The sequence below is a fragment of the Apteryx mantelli genome, chromosome 7, assembly GCF_036417845.1.
Source record: "Apteryx mantelli isolate bAptMan1 chromosome 7, bAptMan1.hap1, whole genome shotgun sequence".
In the NCBI taxonomy this organism is placed as follows: Eukaryota; Metazoa; Chordata; class Aves; order Apterygiformes; family Apterygidae; genus Apteryx; species Apteryx mantelli.
This window is the reverse complement of record NC_089984.1, coordinates 27,816,433-27,832,011: the sequence shown is the minus strand read 5'-3', so window position 1 is coordinate 27,832,011 and position 15,579 is coordinate 27,816,433. Positions and strand designations below refer to the sequence as shown.

Sequence of the window (15,579 nt, the reverse complement as noted above, 5' to 3'; positions counted from 1 at the left end):
TTGCATCCTTCTTTAACTGATCTTTCTCATCCAGCACAGACATCTCATCATGGACATTCTTCCATCTGTAATGGATATTACACTTCACTTAGCTATACCGATTTTCTTACAACCATCTTTCCTCTATTACTTTATTTGAACTCTCTTATCACCCAAGCCAACCTCAGACTCAGAACATTATTTCCACAGATACTCACGTACCAACAAAACATCTTTCAAAAAATGCCTGCAATACTCTTTATAGAGTTCTTAAGAACTCTAAACTTTTCAAGTAATATTGTGAAAAAGAAAGAAAATATCACTGCAGACAGACTGACAGCTTCATCTACATGCCTTTTTTGTAATGTTGAACTGTGTAGTGTTGAATGTCCCCCAACAATTCCCATGGGCCCTGATTAATTGCATATGTTAAGAATGAATATTTTCCATGTGAGAATTGGTTGCATGAATGTATCAAACAAGTTTCACTTAACTTTTTCTGAAAGTTACCTCCACCACGAGACCAAGGAGGACACAAAACAATAGAACTACCAATGAGAGCAGAGGCTTATTAGACATTTTTCTGGAAAATATACCACTTCATATTAGTTCCAGTTCTGTCCTGCCTATAAAGGCACTTGTGATAAGGCTAGGTCTGCTACAACTTTTGGTTGACAGAGGAATCCTGTGCTATTGTATATTATAATTAACCTGGAGTACAGTCTTTCATGCTGTCTATAAATATTTCATTTTCCACTTTGTAGATATTCTGCTTGGTATGAATAGTTCTTCAGTGGGACAAGTTAGCCAGGGGATCATGGAGACAGGTCTCAAGCATCTCTAATCACTGGGCTATAGTTAGTCATTTCCTTGGGCAATACCTACCCAAACCTAGATTCAAGCCCCAGGTCCAAATAATGCAGGGTCGGGCTCTGAACCTGCGTCTTCTAATCTTACAGAGAAATGCCCTTTTGCTCAATTACTAATTGCTTTTAGCAAGTGAATTTCTGTCAGACAAAAAAGATTCATCCTTTCAATACTCATGCATGCATCCTTTCAAAGCATGCATATTTCCATGCAGCATACATAGTTTTGATTTCAACTACCATTTTACAGAAATGTTTATGATTGATTGCTCAAGTGATTGCAATGGTGTGCTTATCTAAGCTGTATTTTTGGATGAGTGTAGATTTTAGACCCAGTTTACACACCGGAGAAATTTCTTTTCTCTTTTTTTTTTAGAATACAGTTATGAGCCTGGTCCATCAGGGTCCAGAACTGAGGGAACTTCGGGCAGATCACACTGTCCAAGAAAATTTTTTTTTGCCAAATATGTTGGTGAAATACATTTGGTGAAATGTCTTATAAGTTAAATAGTACTGACATTGGGCTCATGTTGGGCCTTGTTTTCAGAAGTGCTGGGCGCTCATTGTTTCTCATGCTCTAATATTTGTTCATAGTTAAAAGCCTGAGTTACCCAACTATGAATTGAACTATGAAACATATTTTAGAAACATGTGTAGTCATGAAAAACATTTTGTTCGCATCAATTGAGTTCAAAATGTTAGTAAGAGGATAGTATATGTATGAAAAAATCCGATCTGTTTGCTTTTATTTTTTAAGTAGCATGTCATAATTATGGAATGTATCCAATTAATATTTAATTTGGGAAGAATCTTACAACTGCTAAAGGATTATTTTTATGGGACAATGAATCAGAGTATCTTTCTTTGTTCCATGGTGTTTATTGGTGCATATTTTAGTAGAGCATTAATCTTATACTACATACAAAATAGAATATAAAACCCTTGTTTTGCTTTATGCATTGTGCACAGATGAACCCATTAACACACTCCATTTTGACATAAAAATATAGGAATATAGGAAACAATAATAAAGATGGTGCTATCATTTCCCAAATACCTGTAGTTGTGAAATTTAATGGTGCAGGAGAGCAGCCCGCTCTCTCCATCACCACCCTGCTGTCAGCGGAGAAGCAAGTTTTCGACGTGGCCGCACACGCGCGCGAGGCCGAGCCGGGACGCGTCCGCTCGCCGGTGCGCAAAGCGCGCGCAGGCCTCGGCTCTGGCTGAAGGCTGGACGCCCCTTCGCCCGGGTGCGTGTTGCGCCCACAAATCGTATTTAAACGTGTCGGTGGTTTACTTAAGCAATCAAAAGAACCGTATTGCCGTAGCGCTTGTGAACCTTGATCCTGAACCTTCAGATTTAAGGAGGGCGCTGAGGTTACCCGAGGGACCCTCGCCGGGTGAACAGCAAAAGCACCGGGGCTGGAGGGGTCGGGGGGGGGGGTTAAACCCGATAATCAGTTTGACGAAAACCGCCTTGTTTGTGCTTGTTGCGGCTCGAAAGTGTGGGACACCAAAAACCCGGCCACGGCCGAGGCTCAAACGCGGCAGCCACCGCACCGGCGGCTCGGGCAGCCGAGGCTCCCCCCGGCCCGGGGCGCGGGGCCCGCGGGGGGGCGGCAGGGCCGCGGCGGGGCCCGGGCGGGCGGGGCGGGGCGCAGGCGGCGCCGCGGGGGCAGCGGGGCGGGCGGCCGCAGGAGGGCGGCGGCGCCGCGGGGAGGCCGCGTTGCCATGGCAGCGCTTCCCGCGCCCAGCGCTTAGCCGGGCGGCGGCGGCGGCGCGGCGCGGCGGGGAGAGGCGGGGGCGCCCGCTGCGGCCGCCGGGGGCGGAGGGGTTAAGCGGGGAGGGCGCGGCGCGGCGCCGCGGGGGTCGCCGCCGGGGGCAGCCCAGGGGATGAGCCTCGGGGGCGCAGCGCGGCTGCGGCGGTGAAGCTGCCGCTGCCTCCGCGGGCAGCATGGAGGGCGTCGGGGCCGGGTTTTATGCGGAGGAGGAGGCGGAGGAGGCGGTGAGCTGCTACGACTTCGAGCCGCTGCCCACCCTGCTGGAGGACGAGGTGAGTGCGGGCACGGCCCCCCCTCCGCCCCCCCCCCTGGGCCGCACCTGCGCCGCGGCGGCCTCCAACCGCCGCCTCGGGGCTCCCTCGCCGCCTCCTTCCCCGCGGGCGGCCGGGACCGGGGCCGCCCCGCCGGGCGCGGGCAGCAGGGCAGCAGGGCCCGGCCGGGGCCACCGCGTCCCCCCTCCCCCAGGCCCCTATCGGGAGCTGCTGCCGAAATCCTCCTCCCCTCCCCCCCCCCCCCAAAAAAAAGTTGCCAGACGAAATTACCTGTTTCCACAGCATTACACTGGTTTTTGTGCTGTCAAGGCATTTGTGACCTGCCTTCTTGCTTTTACCAAACGCTGCCATAGAAACATTCCTAAATAAATATTTTCGAGGTAGGTTTCGAGGCTTTTGACAGCTACCAGTCACATATGAACTAGTGTATTGACCTAGCCACTCTCTTATCACGTATAATAATCCCAGCTAGCAAGTTGCTAAATTGGCTTGTTCCATCCCGGTGCAGGTTCTCGGTGCGAGAGCAGAGTCATCGCTGCTGCGTGTGGTGTTTCGTAATTCTTGCCGTGTCTGTGGATTAACAGCACACTCATGTTGTGCACTTGCTTGTAGCACCTAATAAGGGGAAATCACTTAAATTGGCAGAAGCGGTTTCAGCAGTGGCCAAACAGATTTTTGTACATTCATTTCTTATGGCCCTGTGTAAAAAAGGCCTTTGTCAGCGGGAAATAAGAAAAGCTGGGAAATCTGTTAATTTATGTGTTTATTGTACCAAATAACCTGTAGCTGAATCCTATTCTATAATGATGCTTATTTGAATGTGTGTGGGTTTGCTCTTGCTCATCTTTCTTTGTATACTTTCAAATAAAGTGTGTTCCTTATCCCCAGGGAATATTTTGATAAAATGATAACACTCTTTCTTTAATTAGTAAGATTTGGGCAAACTATGTATTTTGGTTTTACACACCGAAACCAGATCTAGTAAGATTTTTTTTATATCTCCTGGTTCATGAACCCAAATTGAATCAGGAAATAAGAGTGCGCTTAAAAATGAAAAGTCCCTTCAAAGTTTCCTAATCCATTTTATGGCTCAAGAGTTTGGCTCTTCTGCTGTTAGCTGAACTGATTTTTCCAATCTCAGTCCAGAGTTTCTTTTTGTCAGTGAAATGGGTTCTTCTCCTCCGTTATCAATAGCATTCACTGTGGTAGGCCTCCTCGGACCAGTCCATGCAAAATACAGAAGGAAGAGGCCTCTTTTTACACATTTACACATAATTAAATAATCTTGTAGAGGAAGTGAGCATGACCTATCACGTGGTGATTAGAGAAGTTATTTAAAAAGGGCTGCTTTAAAAAATAGTCGATGAGCTTACCTCAGCATCCAGTGTTTTTCTTTAAATTTGGTGAGTTTAATGAATCATGTTTGGCATATTTTTCATGATTCTGGGATAGATTGTTTTGAAGCTTGTGTCCCAAGGTACAAACTACCTTTGCAAAAAGACTTAGACACCAGAAGATTGCGAATGCAGAGACACCTTAACTTTTAGCTGCTTAGTCATTTCATGGAGCCTGGGCTTCCCTTCACTGAAGGGGAAGCGTAGGGGCAGAGGCTGGTGGCTGGTGCTTTGCCAAAGCCAACCGGCGCAACAGGAAAGCTGCCTGAGCAGAGGAGTAGGGAGTACTGAGGATGAGGGTGTATTTGAAACACCTTTCTTTTCTAGGACTTTCTTGATCTCAAAGGCGCCTTAATATTTTCTTTTAATTTTTTAAAGAAGTTGTGGCCAGTGGATTTCTCCTCCTGCTGTCTCTCCTTCTGCTTAATCACATGTGCTGCTGAATAATTTTATACTTTCTGAAGAAAATGTAAGGGAAAACTGAGAACTAAGTGCATAATTAAACCATGATTATCTGACCAGTTCACTTTTCACAGTTATTAAACAGTAATTGCTTTTTGCAAGTCATTTTTGCTGATAATGAGACAAGGGAGGAAAGACATCAGCGTCTCTGTTATGAAACGAATGCTCCAGTTTTTCCTGCGACTTTCCAGGGGTCCAGACAAAGTGTTGCTACTAGTCGTGTATGGGTGTCGGGTGAGCTTTTTCTGATAGGCTTTGGTCTAGCTTACCAGAAACTCCTGTTATATTCTTGAAACCATTTTTTTTTCCAGTGAAGGCTTTGTTTCTTTATTGTTTTGAGGATGCAAACTGAATGCGTGTCCCAGTGTTTTCAGTGCTTCGTTCCCTATAATGACGTGGCTTTGCTACAACAGCGGTTTTGGTAACTAACCCCACGACAGTGTGGCCACTTGAAAAATACAGGGGTTCTGTGAAGTAAATAACTTCACCTGCTGCTCTTTGGAAGGAGGGAGGGTTGCTGGTTTTTTCATATCTTCATTTGCCACCTGTTGTTGATGGAAGCCACTGAAAGTTCAGCATTCATGGACCTTTTTCTTTTTTTCTCCTCCTTTCTCCTTACCTGAATTTCTCTTTCACTGGAAGTGAAGATAAGTTTGTCTGACATGACATCATCACCACGTTTCATTTACTCCCCAAATAAGACGTTAACCACAAGACAAAGATGGCTTTGTAGATTGAAACTGCAGATATTTCCTGCTGATGATTAATGTCAGCTCTGAGGTCACACCTGACAACCACAAAGTAACCTCAAAGTTTGACTGATAAGAAGTTCTACCAAGTCCTATATAATCTGGTCATGATTGGAAGTGGACATTGAGGCTGTTTTAAAAGCTTGCAGATTTAAAATATTTTGCACAGCCTTTCTAAATTGAGCCTTTCTTGTCCAATTCTATCCCCATCCTACCTATCAGCTTGCTCAACTCCTATGCCTATGGTTTGTGGTCCATCTCCTGGTCATATGCTTACGTCTTCAGTCGTAAGAACCATGTGCTACCCTCCATGCTTGGAAGAAGTACCCCATAAAGATGTATAAAATTTTCTAATCCACCCTCAAAATTTGATGGCCAGTGAAGTTGCAGCATTATGCACATTGTGCTGAGCAGTCGGCAGAGAGAAACAATGAGATCTTGTCTCATGTCGCTGAACTGTAGGGGCTCTTGCTGTTCATTACACAGCGCTGAGCTCCTGTGAGGCCACGCTCCATCAGTAGTGCTAGAGGGCACTGTAGTAATACTGTGAGTAGTAAATTAGTCCTTCCTCAGAATGACAGAAAATCAGAACATTAAAAATGGAACCAAATAATAGTAAGTGTGCTTTATTTCTTACCCATTTTTTCCCTTATTTATGAAGTATTGCACTTTGGACTAAAAAGCAAAATAAACTTTGCACTAATGTTTGAAGGATGAGTGCAATACTTCATTCTCTGAAAACCTTGTTAATAAACTGTTACAACTTCTGTAAATAGTAGTCCAATCTTATTGATGATCTCCAATATTGAGCTATGTAAACTAAGTTAAAACTGTATTTTCCAAGTTTCCTCTTTAGCAATATAAGTTCAAGCCACTAGGCTAGAAAGTCTGAGAACTTGCTGGAAGCGTTACATTGTGTATCATAGATTACATTTGACACAATTGGCTACAAGTAATGTCATGAAATGCAGAGTAATTTATGAATTCATGTCTTGGCAGGAGAATGTGTCCCTTGCTGATATTTTGTCACTGCGGGATAGCTGTCTCACCGAGCAAGATATCTGGGCAATTTGCCTGGAGTGCAGCCGCTCTCTGAAGAGCATTGCCCATTCTGCGATCTTCCAGACGCTCTGCATCACTCCTGACACTTTGGCTTTTAACACCAATGGCAATGTATGCTTCATGGAGCAGCTCAGTGGTAAGTATTTGTGTTTCCAGGCAATTTGTTTCAAAAGTGTGAAGACTCATGGTGAGAGGCTGTAGTAAAGCATTATATTCTATCCCTCAGACTCTTAATTAAAATCAAACAAAAAACCCAAAACTTCTTCAGGAGTGGGTGAATATCAATCTGTATGAAACAGTATGCTCAGTTTTGTGAACAGTCAGCAAAGACTTCTGAGTTTGACCAGAAGACTTTTCCCAGCTAGAAATATTAGCCAAAAAAACCCCACTTTTTTTCTCCAGTCTTTCTAGAATTGTGTCAATCTGTAACTAGAAGATCCATTCTAGTCCATACATGTTCTATTCAGATTTTTATTACATCTTCTTTAACCTAATTTGTTTTTAAAAGGATGTCAGAATAAGTGTTGTTGCTTTTTTCTTAGTCAAAATCTAGATCACAGTAGTTGGAAAAAATGGAGTAAGACTTTAAACTTACTCCATTTAGACTAATATTAGTTGCATTCTTTAGAGTCAAAAATCATATTTCAAATAAGAACGTCTCATCATAAAACTTTTTTCATAGTTATTGCAGTATTTGTTTTGTGCTTGCATGACTTGTTTTAGTCTAATTGAATAGCTGGCAAGCAATTGATCCATGGCATTGCCTGTGTTCAAGTGCTTAAAATGTGGGCTAAGGGGAATTCCTGTGCAAAGCAAATGGTGTACCAAGATTTTGTTCTCTGAATACACAGTATACTTTGAAGTGACCTTTCATTAGTTCTGTTTAAAGAAGGTTGTGTTTTTCCTTGAAATGCTGAAAGTTATGTAGATATTCTGGTTTATTTTATTTTTTCTCCCTTGGGTCTTTTCTCCCCCCTTGCCTCCAATCTTGTTACTGTTTGGTGAAAATACAGTTTGCTAGTTAGGTTCTTCCGGAAGTTGTCTTTCTATTTTTTTAGAAGACAATGATAACCTCTGGATCTGCTTGCCAGAATTTTTTTTTTCCCCTAAAGTAAGAGAAAATGAACAGCCTGTCACCACAGCTTCAGCAGAGTGTTCTGCTTCCTGCAGGTTCTGTGCGTCTGAAGCTAGTGACAAACATCCAACAGGGTGTTGTGCCAAAGGCCTCTAATATCCTCCTGTCTCTTCAAATCAGACAAATCTCCATTGTAAACATTACACTGCAAGAATCCAGTGAGCTTCACCAGTGTGTTCACTGAAAGTGTATGCTTATGCAGCCTTTAAACCATCCCATTAAAAGAAAGGGAAAGGGTAGCAAGGAGAAGGACAGAATGAGCAGTAATCTACGGGAGAAAAACAAAACCTCCCCTTTCTCCTCCTCCTTCCCCCAACCCTTTAAAAAAAAAAAAAGCAAGAAAATGTGTGGGGAAAAATGCAGAATTAGTTGTGTATCATCTCTTCACAGTGGGAAAGTAGAATCGGGAACGTTCTAAGGAGCTGTAAGTCGGTTAGTAGCATCTGGATGTTCAACCGTGCCAGGTAGCTGCAATATATAAATATGTAAAGCAAGTCCTCTCTGGACCTCTCTAACATATATCTGAGTTGAGTATCTTCACAATAAAAGAGCTGTGTGTTTTGCTTCTTAAATACAGGCACAAAAATTCTATTAGAGTTAAAGCTATGTATGAGTATGCAAAACCTGTGAGCATATTTCCGCCCCTGGTTGAGAAGGGAAACTTAGAGCCTTCATATATTTATATAGCCTTTTAAATATAGGAAATATATAGCCTCGTAAACGCTATCTATCGTCTGTTGGCTTCACAGAAGGATAGTTTGGGTGAGCTGAATACGTACTTGAAGACAAGGTTTTTGGTCGGGCACTTTTTTTTTTTAACCCAGTGTTCTTGACCAAGTTCATGTGCCATCAGTACAGTGTGATGTTACATGCATGCTTGGATGCAGCAGCATCTTCAGTCTCTCTTAGGATGCTCATTTTTTCCTTCTACCTCTTGACTCAGCAGTGACTGCTGCAATAGCTCAGTTCTCGGCTAAGCAACGTGCAGATGGGGAATGCACTTCCAACTTTATCGCAATAATAAAAAGATAATAATTTTAAAAAGAACAGAAAGGTCAAGGTTCAAAGTTGGCCCATAGAAGAGGAGTCAATTAGCTATTCAGATTGTTTTTGCTGGCTGAACCCTTATCCCCCAAGTCACCGGTGGAAAACTGAATGGAAGTATCCCATTAATCAAACCAAACCTGCAAGCCGCAGCTGAGCCACACCAGCTTAGGTAATAACTTGGTCCAAACATAAATGTCTGAAGGCCTGCAAAAAGTGGTCAGACAGGGTAAATGTATTCCTACTTTTTTTTTTGTCTATTCTGTTTCTTAGGAAGTATGGTATTTTTTGCAAGAAGGTTGAAAATAGCATTTCATTTTATTTATGGTACTCTAAATATGGATAACATGATCTTTCTGGATCAGATATGAGTGAACCAAAATATTGTTAAATATTTAGAGTTTCTTTTGTATCACATATGAGTGTATTGCCAAATTAGTATGTACTTTAAACAAATACAAGTATTAATTTCTAATGTGACACATTCCTTTTTCTTTCAAAGATGATCCAGAGGGTGCCTTTGTACCACCAGAATTCGATATTACTGGCAACACTTTTGAGGCAAGTTTATAAGTTTATCGGTAAAACAGAGGGGTTTTTCATTCATCTTGATATTTCTGTGGTACCAAATGCTCAGCATTCTCAATGTATAATTTTACACATTTAAAGTTTGATTGTGCTGTTTTGAGAGTACACGGTGTGTTTTTAGGAATAAAACAAACTTAAAATGCTATGTTAATTTTCTGTATAAACATTTGTTTACTAACCGATAAAATGAGAGAATCTCTTTTGGCTGAATACTGTATTGGTCTACCCTAAGCCACAGCTGGTCTGTATTATGTTCACTGGTATCCTTCACTGGTTACGTTTGCTTGTTTGGGGATTAGCTGTGAACTTTTATGACTAAATATAAAATTTGTTTGCTATCCTCTTCAGTAAAATAATTCATGGAAGGGTAATCACCAATTTTATCTTGGAGTTAATGAAGAAACAAATGACTGTCTGTTGCTTTGCAAAGCACAAGTGCTCTACATTGTTAAATTAAATTAGTTTTAAATTGTTTACACTAATTCATTAGCCTCCCAAGTCAACCATCTCATTGCCTAGTGCAAGAATGCTTGTTTGCTTAATTTCTATAGAAGGCTTTTTTAATACAATGTTTTTCTGGCATGTATTTGTAGATAATTCAAATTGTTTAATTAGCAACATGTTCTGTTGTCATTCAAGGTATAAAAGACTTTATTCTATTGTTTCATAGTATGATACAAATGCCTTTTACTCTTGCTAGTTATCTTTTCCATAATTATGTTTATAATTATCTATATTTCCCCGGGGAAAAGGGTAAGTGAACTTTAAAGCGTAGCACTAGAAGTGAGATGAGAGTGATGAGCCAGGAGGGTGAGAGAGTAGTACCACAGAATATGAAGTAGCACAGTCTTTGAAGTTTAGGGATATAAACATTTTTCCCTATTGCGATGCCTTGTTAATGTATTTATATAGGTCAGCAAAGCTTTAGTGATTTTGCTCTCTCTTCCCCAGACTGTTTTTTTGAAAGACTTTATTTTGGGGCAGTGAGGAGGGAGGGGGTTTAGGAGGGCACCAGTGTTGCATGTAAGCTTGGCAATTGTAGTATTCAGATGGGTCTGGGGAAAGCAAGTCCTGAAGTTACCCAGTAGTGGCTATTTATTTGGTTCCTTGTTTTGTTGTGCTTCTGAAGCTGCAGTTAAAATCTGCTGAGATAAATGTTGTCCATTCCTTGACTCTTAACAAGCCTTGAAGACATGAGACAAAGACATTTCTAATGGGAGTAACTGAATTTGAGATTTTCACAGTTTACAGCCTATTTCCACATTTCAGAGTCCTCTGGTCTTCGGTGAGATCATTTTGTGTGTTATGCACAGTTGACTAGCTGGTATTTTGACAGTGAAGATTCATGGAATTATTTGCTCTTCTGGAAAACTTGTGTTTTTCCCCTTTCTCCACCTCTAGATGAACTCTATGCTATGCATATAGCAAGTAGACACACTGGAAGAGATTCCAAGACCAAGGGGTTGGGACAAGGTGAAATGGGAGTTTGGAAAGACTGTAAGAATACTAAATGACCTGAAATTCTAGTTCTGTCTGAAATACAAGGCCATTTTATCCCTGTCAGGTAAAACTCATGTTGTCTATATACCGGTTTAGTGTTTAACTCTTCTCTTAGGGCAGTACTTATCAGTCTCTCATGTCCCAGTGAATCCCAATACCAGGCACAGCACAAATGACAAACATGCAGTCAGGGAAAGCTCTCTGAGTCAGGAGTGGCTCTGAACATTGACCCTTTGACTTTCCTTGCAAAGGCCCATGAAGGCGCACATTTGCATGGAAGAGGATCGGTGTCAATGTGCTTTTCCTTGTCCCACTGACTGTGAAATGGGGAAGAGCTGCGTGTGCTGATTTGTGTCCACTGTTCCCATTTCTTTAATCTAGCAATTGGGGAGCCTTGCAGAGCAGGAGAGGGGTGCAACAGAGGGTGTCTTCTTGCCTCAGCTGTCTTCCATTGACCAAGCTAGCTCTGAAGGGCAATGCGCAAGACTGAAAAGCCAGGGTTTTCCCCTGCATTGAGACGGAGATGTATTGTTTTCTCCCGACTTTGTATGCATTTCATCAGGCAGCTGGGTGATTCTGTGTGTTCAGGGAGCTTTCAAAGCTTGACCTCTTACTGCTTGTAGAGTTTGATTCAATCTTAAGTACTTTTTAGTAGCAAATTAGATTCTGCCAGGGATTCCACGCTGACCTCAGCTTGCTTTTGCTTCTGCAATTTTAAGACCTACAATAGGATAATCCTTATATACCTGTTATAGGGATTCTTTATTCTTGTATTTTTTCTGAGCTAGTCATTTCTTTCCCATTGTTAATACTTCAAGCTCTTCTGTTTTTTTTCAAAGGAATTGACACTTTTGTCTGTTCCTTCACCCACAGTTGTTACCTCCAGGTATGTAAAAACAGAATATCACTGATGTATACATGTCTCTGTGAGCAAATCCTGGATGCTTGTGCTTTCTTAGTATTGTATGATTCTTTATACTATACCGATAAGATGCCCTTTCCACAAGGACATAAAATCTTTTGTGTTACTGCTCCTTCCTCAGTAATGACCTTACTCGGTTGTTCTCTTTTGAAGGAGTGTTTTTGCAGCTGCTTAGTATGCTTTGGTGAGAAGAACGGGAAGTAGTGTTTATATCGGTATCAGACAGTTTCAATATAAAGAAAAAAATTAGTATTGGAACTGCTAATTATGTTCAGGATCTTTGATAGCTGTTACTCCAGTGTCAAAGCTCAGCTGATCCAAATTGCTTATGTCAGCCAGAGGGTTTACTTGATTTGAGGCTTGACCTATTTGGTGGCTTCTAAAATGGAGCCACACAATGGGGTTTGTATAGCTACTGCATGACTTCCCCCTTTTTAAACTCTCTTTAAAAAAAAAAAAAAAAAACTCAAAGCTACAGTTATTTCAACAAGAGATGTTTTGTTTCCTGCTTTGTGAATTACTGATCCAGACCTCTAACAGAATTGTGACTCCAGTCTAATTAGTTACTAAAGTTAGCTGGCACTCACAAGCACACAAGGGAAACAAGGAACAGGACGCAGGAAACAAAATGAAATGCATTACTCTCCTGGTGTCTGAAATAACACTATTAAAAATTTCAATTTTCAGTGAGAATCTCAAATAGCAAGAGATCTAAAGCTTGATCCAAGGGACAATGCACAGGACTGAAAAGAAAGTAATTGATTTCATGTGGTTTGTTGAAGAGCTGTCTTATTTGCTGACCTGCTGTCTATTTGTAAAGTGGGAATAATGATAACAGCACTTTCAGTTACCGTTGAGAGTAGGAAGGTAAAAACCAGCCCTTCAGGGACTTGCCAGCTTCAGTGTCAGGTATGTTATAGGCTCTTTAGAGAGAAAGATGTTAAGAAGTAGCAGTGAAAAGGGCTTTCAGTGCCATCAGTGAAGTGTCTGAGCTTTCCAACTGGTGACTTCTTTAGTGCTGTTACAGGCCCAACCTGTGGGGATGGAGTCAAAGGGTTGGGGAGGGTTTCACCACAATAAACAGTTCCTTCTGGGTGTCTGTTCACTTTTTTTCCCCTCTCTGTGCTATCCCCGTACAAGCTTACTGGTTATTACCAGTATGCCCTAGGAACTGCACTCTGTTAAAGGTTGATGCTGCCAAGAGAGGAGGAAATAGGATTCTCTTCTTTCCTAGGAGAGAAACTTCAGAGTTACGATCCATATTGTAACTCCAAAACAGAGGAGAATTTCCGTACAGACCACTTAATATCATTTTCACTTTTATTCTTGATGCATATCAAGGTGTGTGACATGGTTGTGCTCAGTAAAAGTTTTCTGATGACAGAAGTTGTTACTTCTCTGCATTAATGTGAATAGTCTCACTTTTCCACTTCTCTAATTTGGAGGATGTGTATGTATCTGTTATAAGAAATACTGACCACTCTACTTGTTTGCACTGAACCTTGAGCCAAAAGTCAGTTAGCAATAAGCATCTGAGTATAAAGGCTAGCCTCAAATTATCTAATGCTTTAATTGTGTGCTGCTCTAGAGTGGTACAGAATGTGACTTTCTGTTTTAGAGAAAAGTTAAGAGACTGAGATGTAAAAATATAGATTTGAGGCTTCTTTTAGAATTTTTCTACTTGAATATTGACTGAGCTTAACATAGTAACAAACAATCTAGCTTCAGCATAAACTAAGTCTTGATTCCCTTCTCTAAATAGGAAAAACTTTAACTTTTTCTTAATGAAAATGGTTACCACTTTATTTTCTTGCCCTAAGTAGTACAGTGCTAGACTTGTGAAGTTTGACCAATGAGAGGCACAACAGGAATAGTTAAATATTGGTGAGTTCATTAATAGACTCACTTCTATAACTATCACTACAATACAAGTTTGCCTCAGGTTAAAAGCATTGGCTGTCTTAAACCAGTTTCAAATAGCTATTTGTCTGTATTACAAAACTGCCATTGAGCTTGACACAGAGGTTCATTGATGCAGAACCCCACATTTCTGAGATATGAGTTTGTACTGAGATGAAGGACTGATGTCTGCCATGTGTGAACTTGCTTTTATAATCTTCTAATAATATAGCTATTCAATTTTGCTTGTTCTGATGAACGTCTGTAATAGAAATCAGTGAATATTAAGTCTTGACTGCCTTTTTTCTATCTAAAGCAGACCGGATAATTGAGAATATAAATGCTTCTGCTAAATGACTTCCTTCATTATTTAGAGGTGATAGAATGCCGTAGTTCTTAAACCTCAGTGTGTAGTGGGGTTAAAAACTTTCAGGAATAAAAATCCTGAAAAAAGTGATATGGAAATGGACAATACATTTGGAGGAAGGGAGAAATGTGGGACTGAGAAAGGGAAGAAACTGAAGTTCACACTTCTGTTTTTCTCTTCTAGAATTCGTTTTTGCTTTTTCCTAACAAGGTAGAAGAAGGATATGCTGATCTCTCACCTGGGAGAGAACCAGAACCAGAAAAGGTCAAACACTGCCTGTCTCTTTGCTAGAACGTGACAGCTCTCTGCTTGCAGTTTTCAGTGTATTACAGTTGATTAATTAAAAAGAGTCCAACTGTTTCAACAACCTTAAAAATAAACAAAAACCCATTCAATAAAAGCTAGTATAAATAGAAAAGGCAAGCTAAAGGTATTAAATTTTGTCAAAAACTAAATAGTTAAGATGCATATGGCTGTTATTCCTAAGAAATGTGGCAAGGAAGTTGGATAGATAGATACCACATATGTATAAATACTTCATATACATAAATGCATGTATTGAAATGTCATATGAAACCTACTGATCTAGGCAACAGATCAAAGAAAGTAAGCTTCAGGCCGATCCTACTAAAGAAAACAGCTGACAGTCTGGTATTGCAGGTATTTCTCACTAGTTGACCGTTACTGAGCTAGTGTTCAGGTCTGAGCTGTTGGTCTTTCTCTGACTATGAAAGCCTCCATCTTTTTCCCAAGTCAAAACAGCAGAAGGTATAAAAGAAGTCTTGCCTTTGCCACTTCCCTGGCTTTTTAAAGCAGTTGCCTGGAGGGTTATGGGATGATAGTCTCTACTGTTCTGTTCCTTCTTCAGCTCTGGGTACAAAAGGAAACGGAGATGTCATTTTACCTATTCTTCTAGAGGGTGGGGTTTTGTTTTTTCTTTTTTTTTTTTCTGATGAGGGAAATAAATCTTTTGAAGCACCACAGCTTGCTTTATTTTGAATTCTGTTTCTCCTTAGCTGACTTCCCCTAAGACTCTTCTAATTCTGTCTAGCAGTGGCAAAGCTTGTCGTCAACAAATGCTACCTTGTCTGTCCTTCTGTAGTCTCAACCGTTCTGTCTTCTGAGTGTTATTTAAAGCTGTCTTTTCCTTCCGTGACAAAAATAAATTACTTTTGGTTATCTGTGTCAGTCCTGTGCTATCAGAGAGAAAAAAGGATCCTCCTGTTCTTGCTGTTACTTCTCACTGTTACTGTCCAATTGCAGTTCCAATCATGAACTTTGTGCTGAGCAAATTTCAATCTTTAATAGGTTTCCACAAAGAGCTAACCAAAGGCAGATTATGAGGTCAACAGGATTTTTGAATTTAACAGCTGGGTTTTTTGTTTGTTTCTTTCTTGTTTAAACTAAAGAATCTTTTACAATGTGGATGTAAAACTTGATGATCCCAAAGACCTACAGCTTGCTGCTCAGTTCTGAAGTTGAGCTTGCAAGGTTCCTCCAGGCTCCTAAATGTTAAAGATGCGCTAAAGGCAGTGGTGGTGGATTTGGATCAATTATTA

General features: G+C 41.0%; 1 protein-coding gene across 1 annotated transcript in view; it reads left to right on the top strand.

Moving 5' to 3' along the window:
- The first annotated feature begins 2,799 nt into the window (after positions 1 to 2,799).
- The window catches only part of KNDC1 (kinase non-catalytic C-lobe domain containing 1), a 64,467-nt gene continuing 51,687 nt past the window's right edge, over positions 2,800 to 15,579 (top strand). Inside the window, exons 1-3 of the mRNA XM_067299535.1 lie at positions 2,800 to 2,898; positions 6,503 to 6,701; positions 9,247 to 9,305. Of these exons, the coding sequence (XP_067155636.1) occupies positions 2,800 to 2,898; positions 6,503 to 6,701; positions 9,247 to 9,305 (357 nt within the window). The remainder of the gene's footprint in view (positions 2,899 to 6,502; positions 6,702 to 9,246; positions 9,306 to 15,579) is intronic.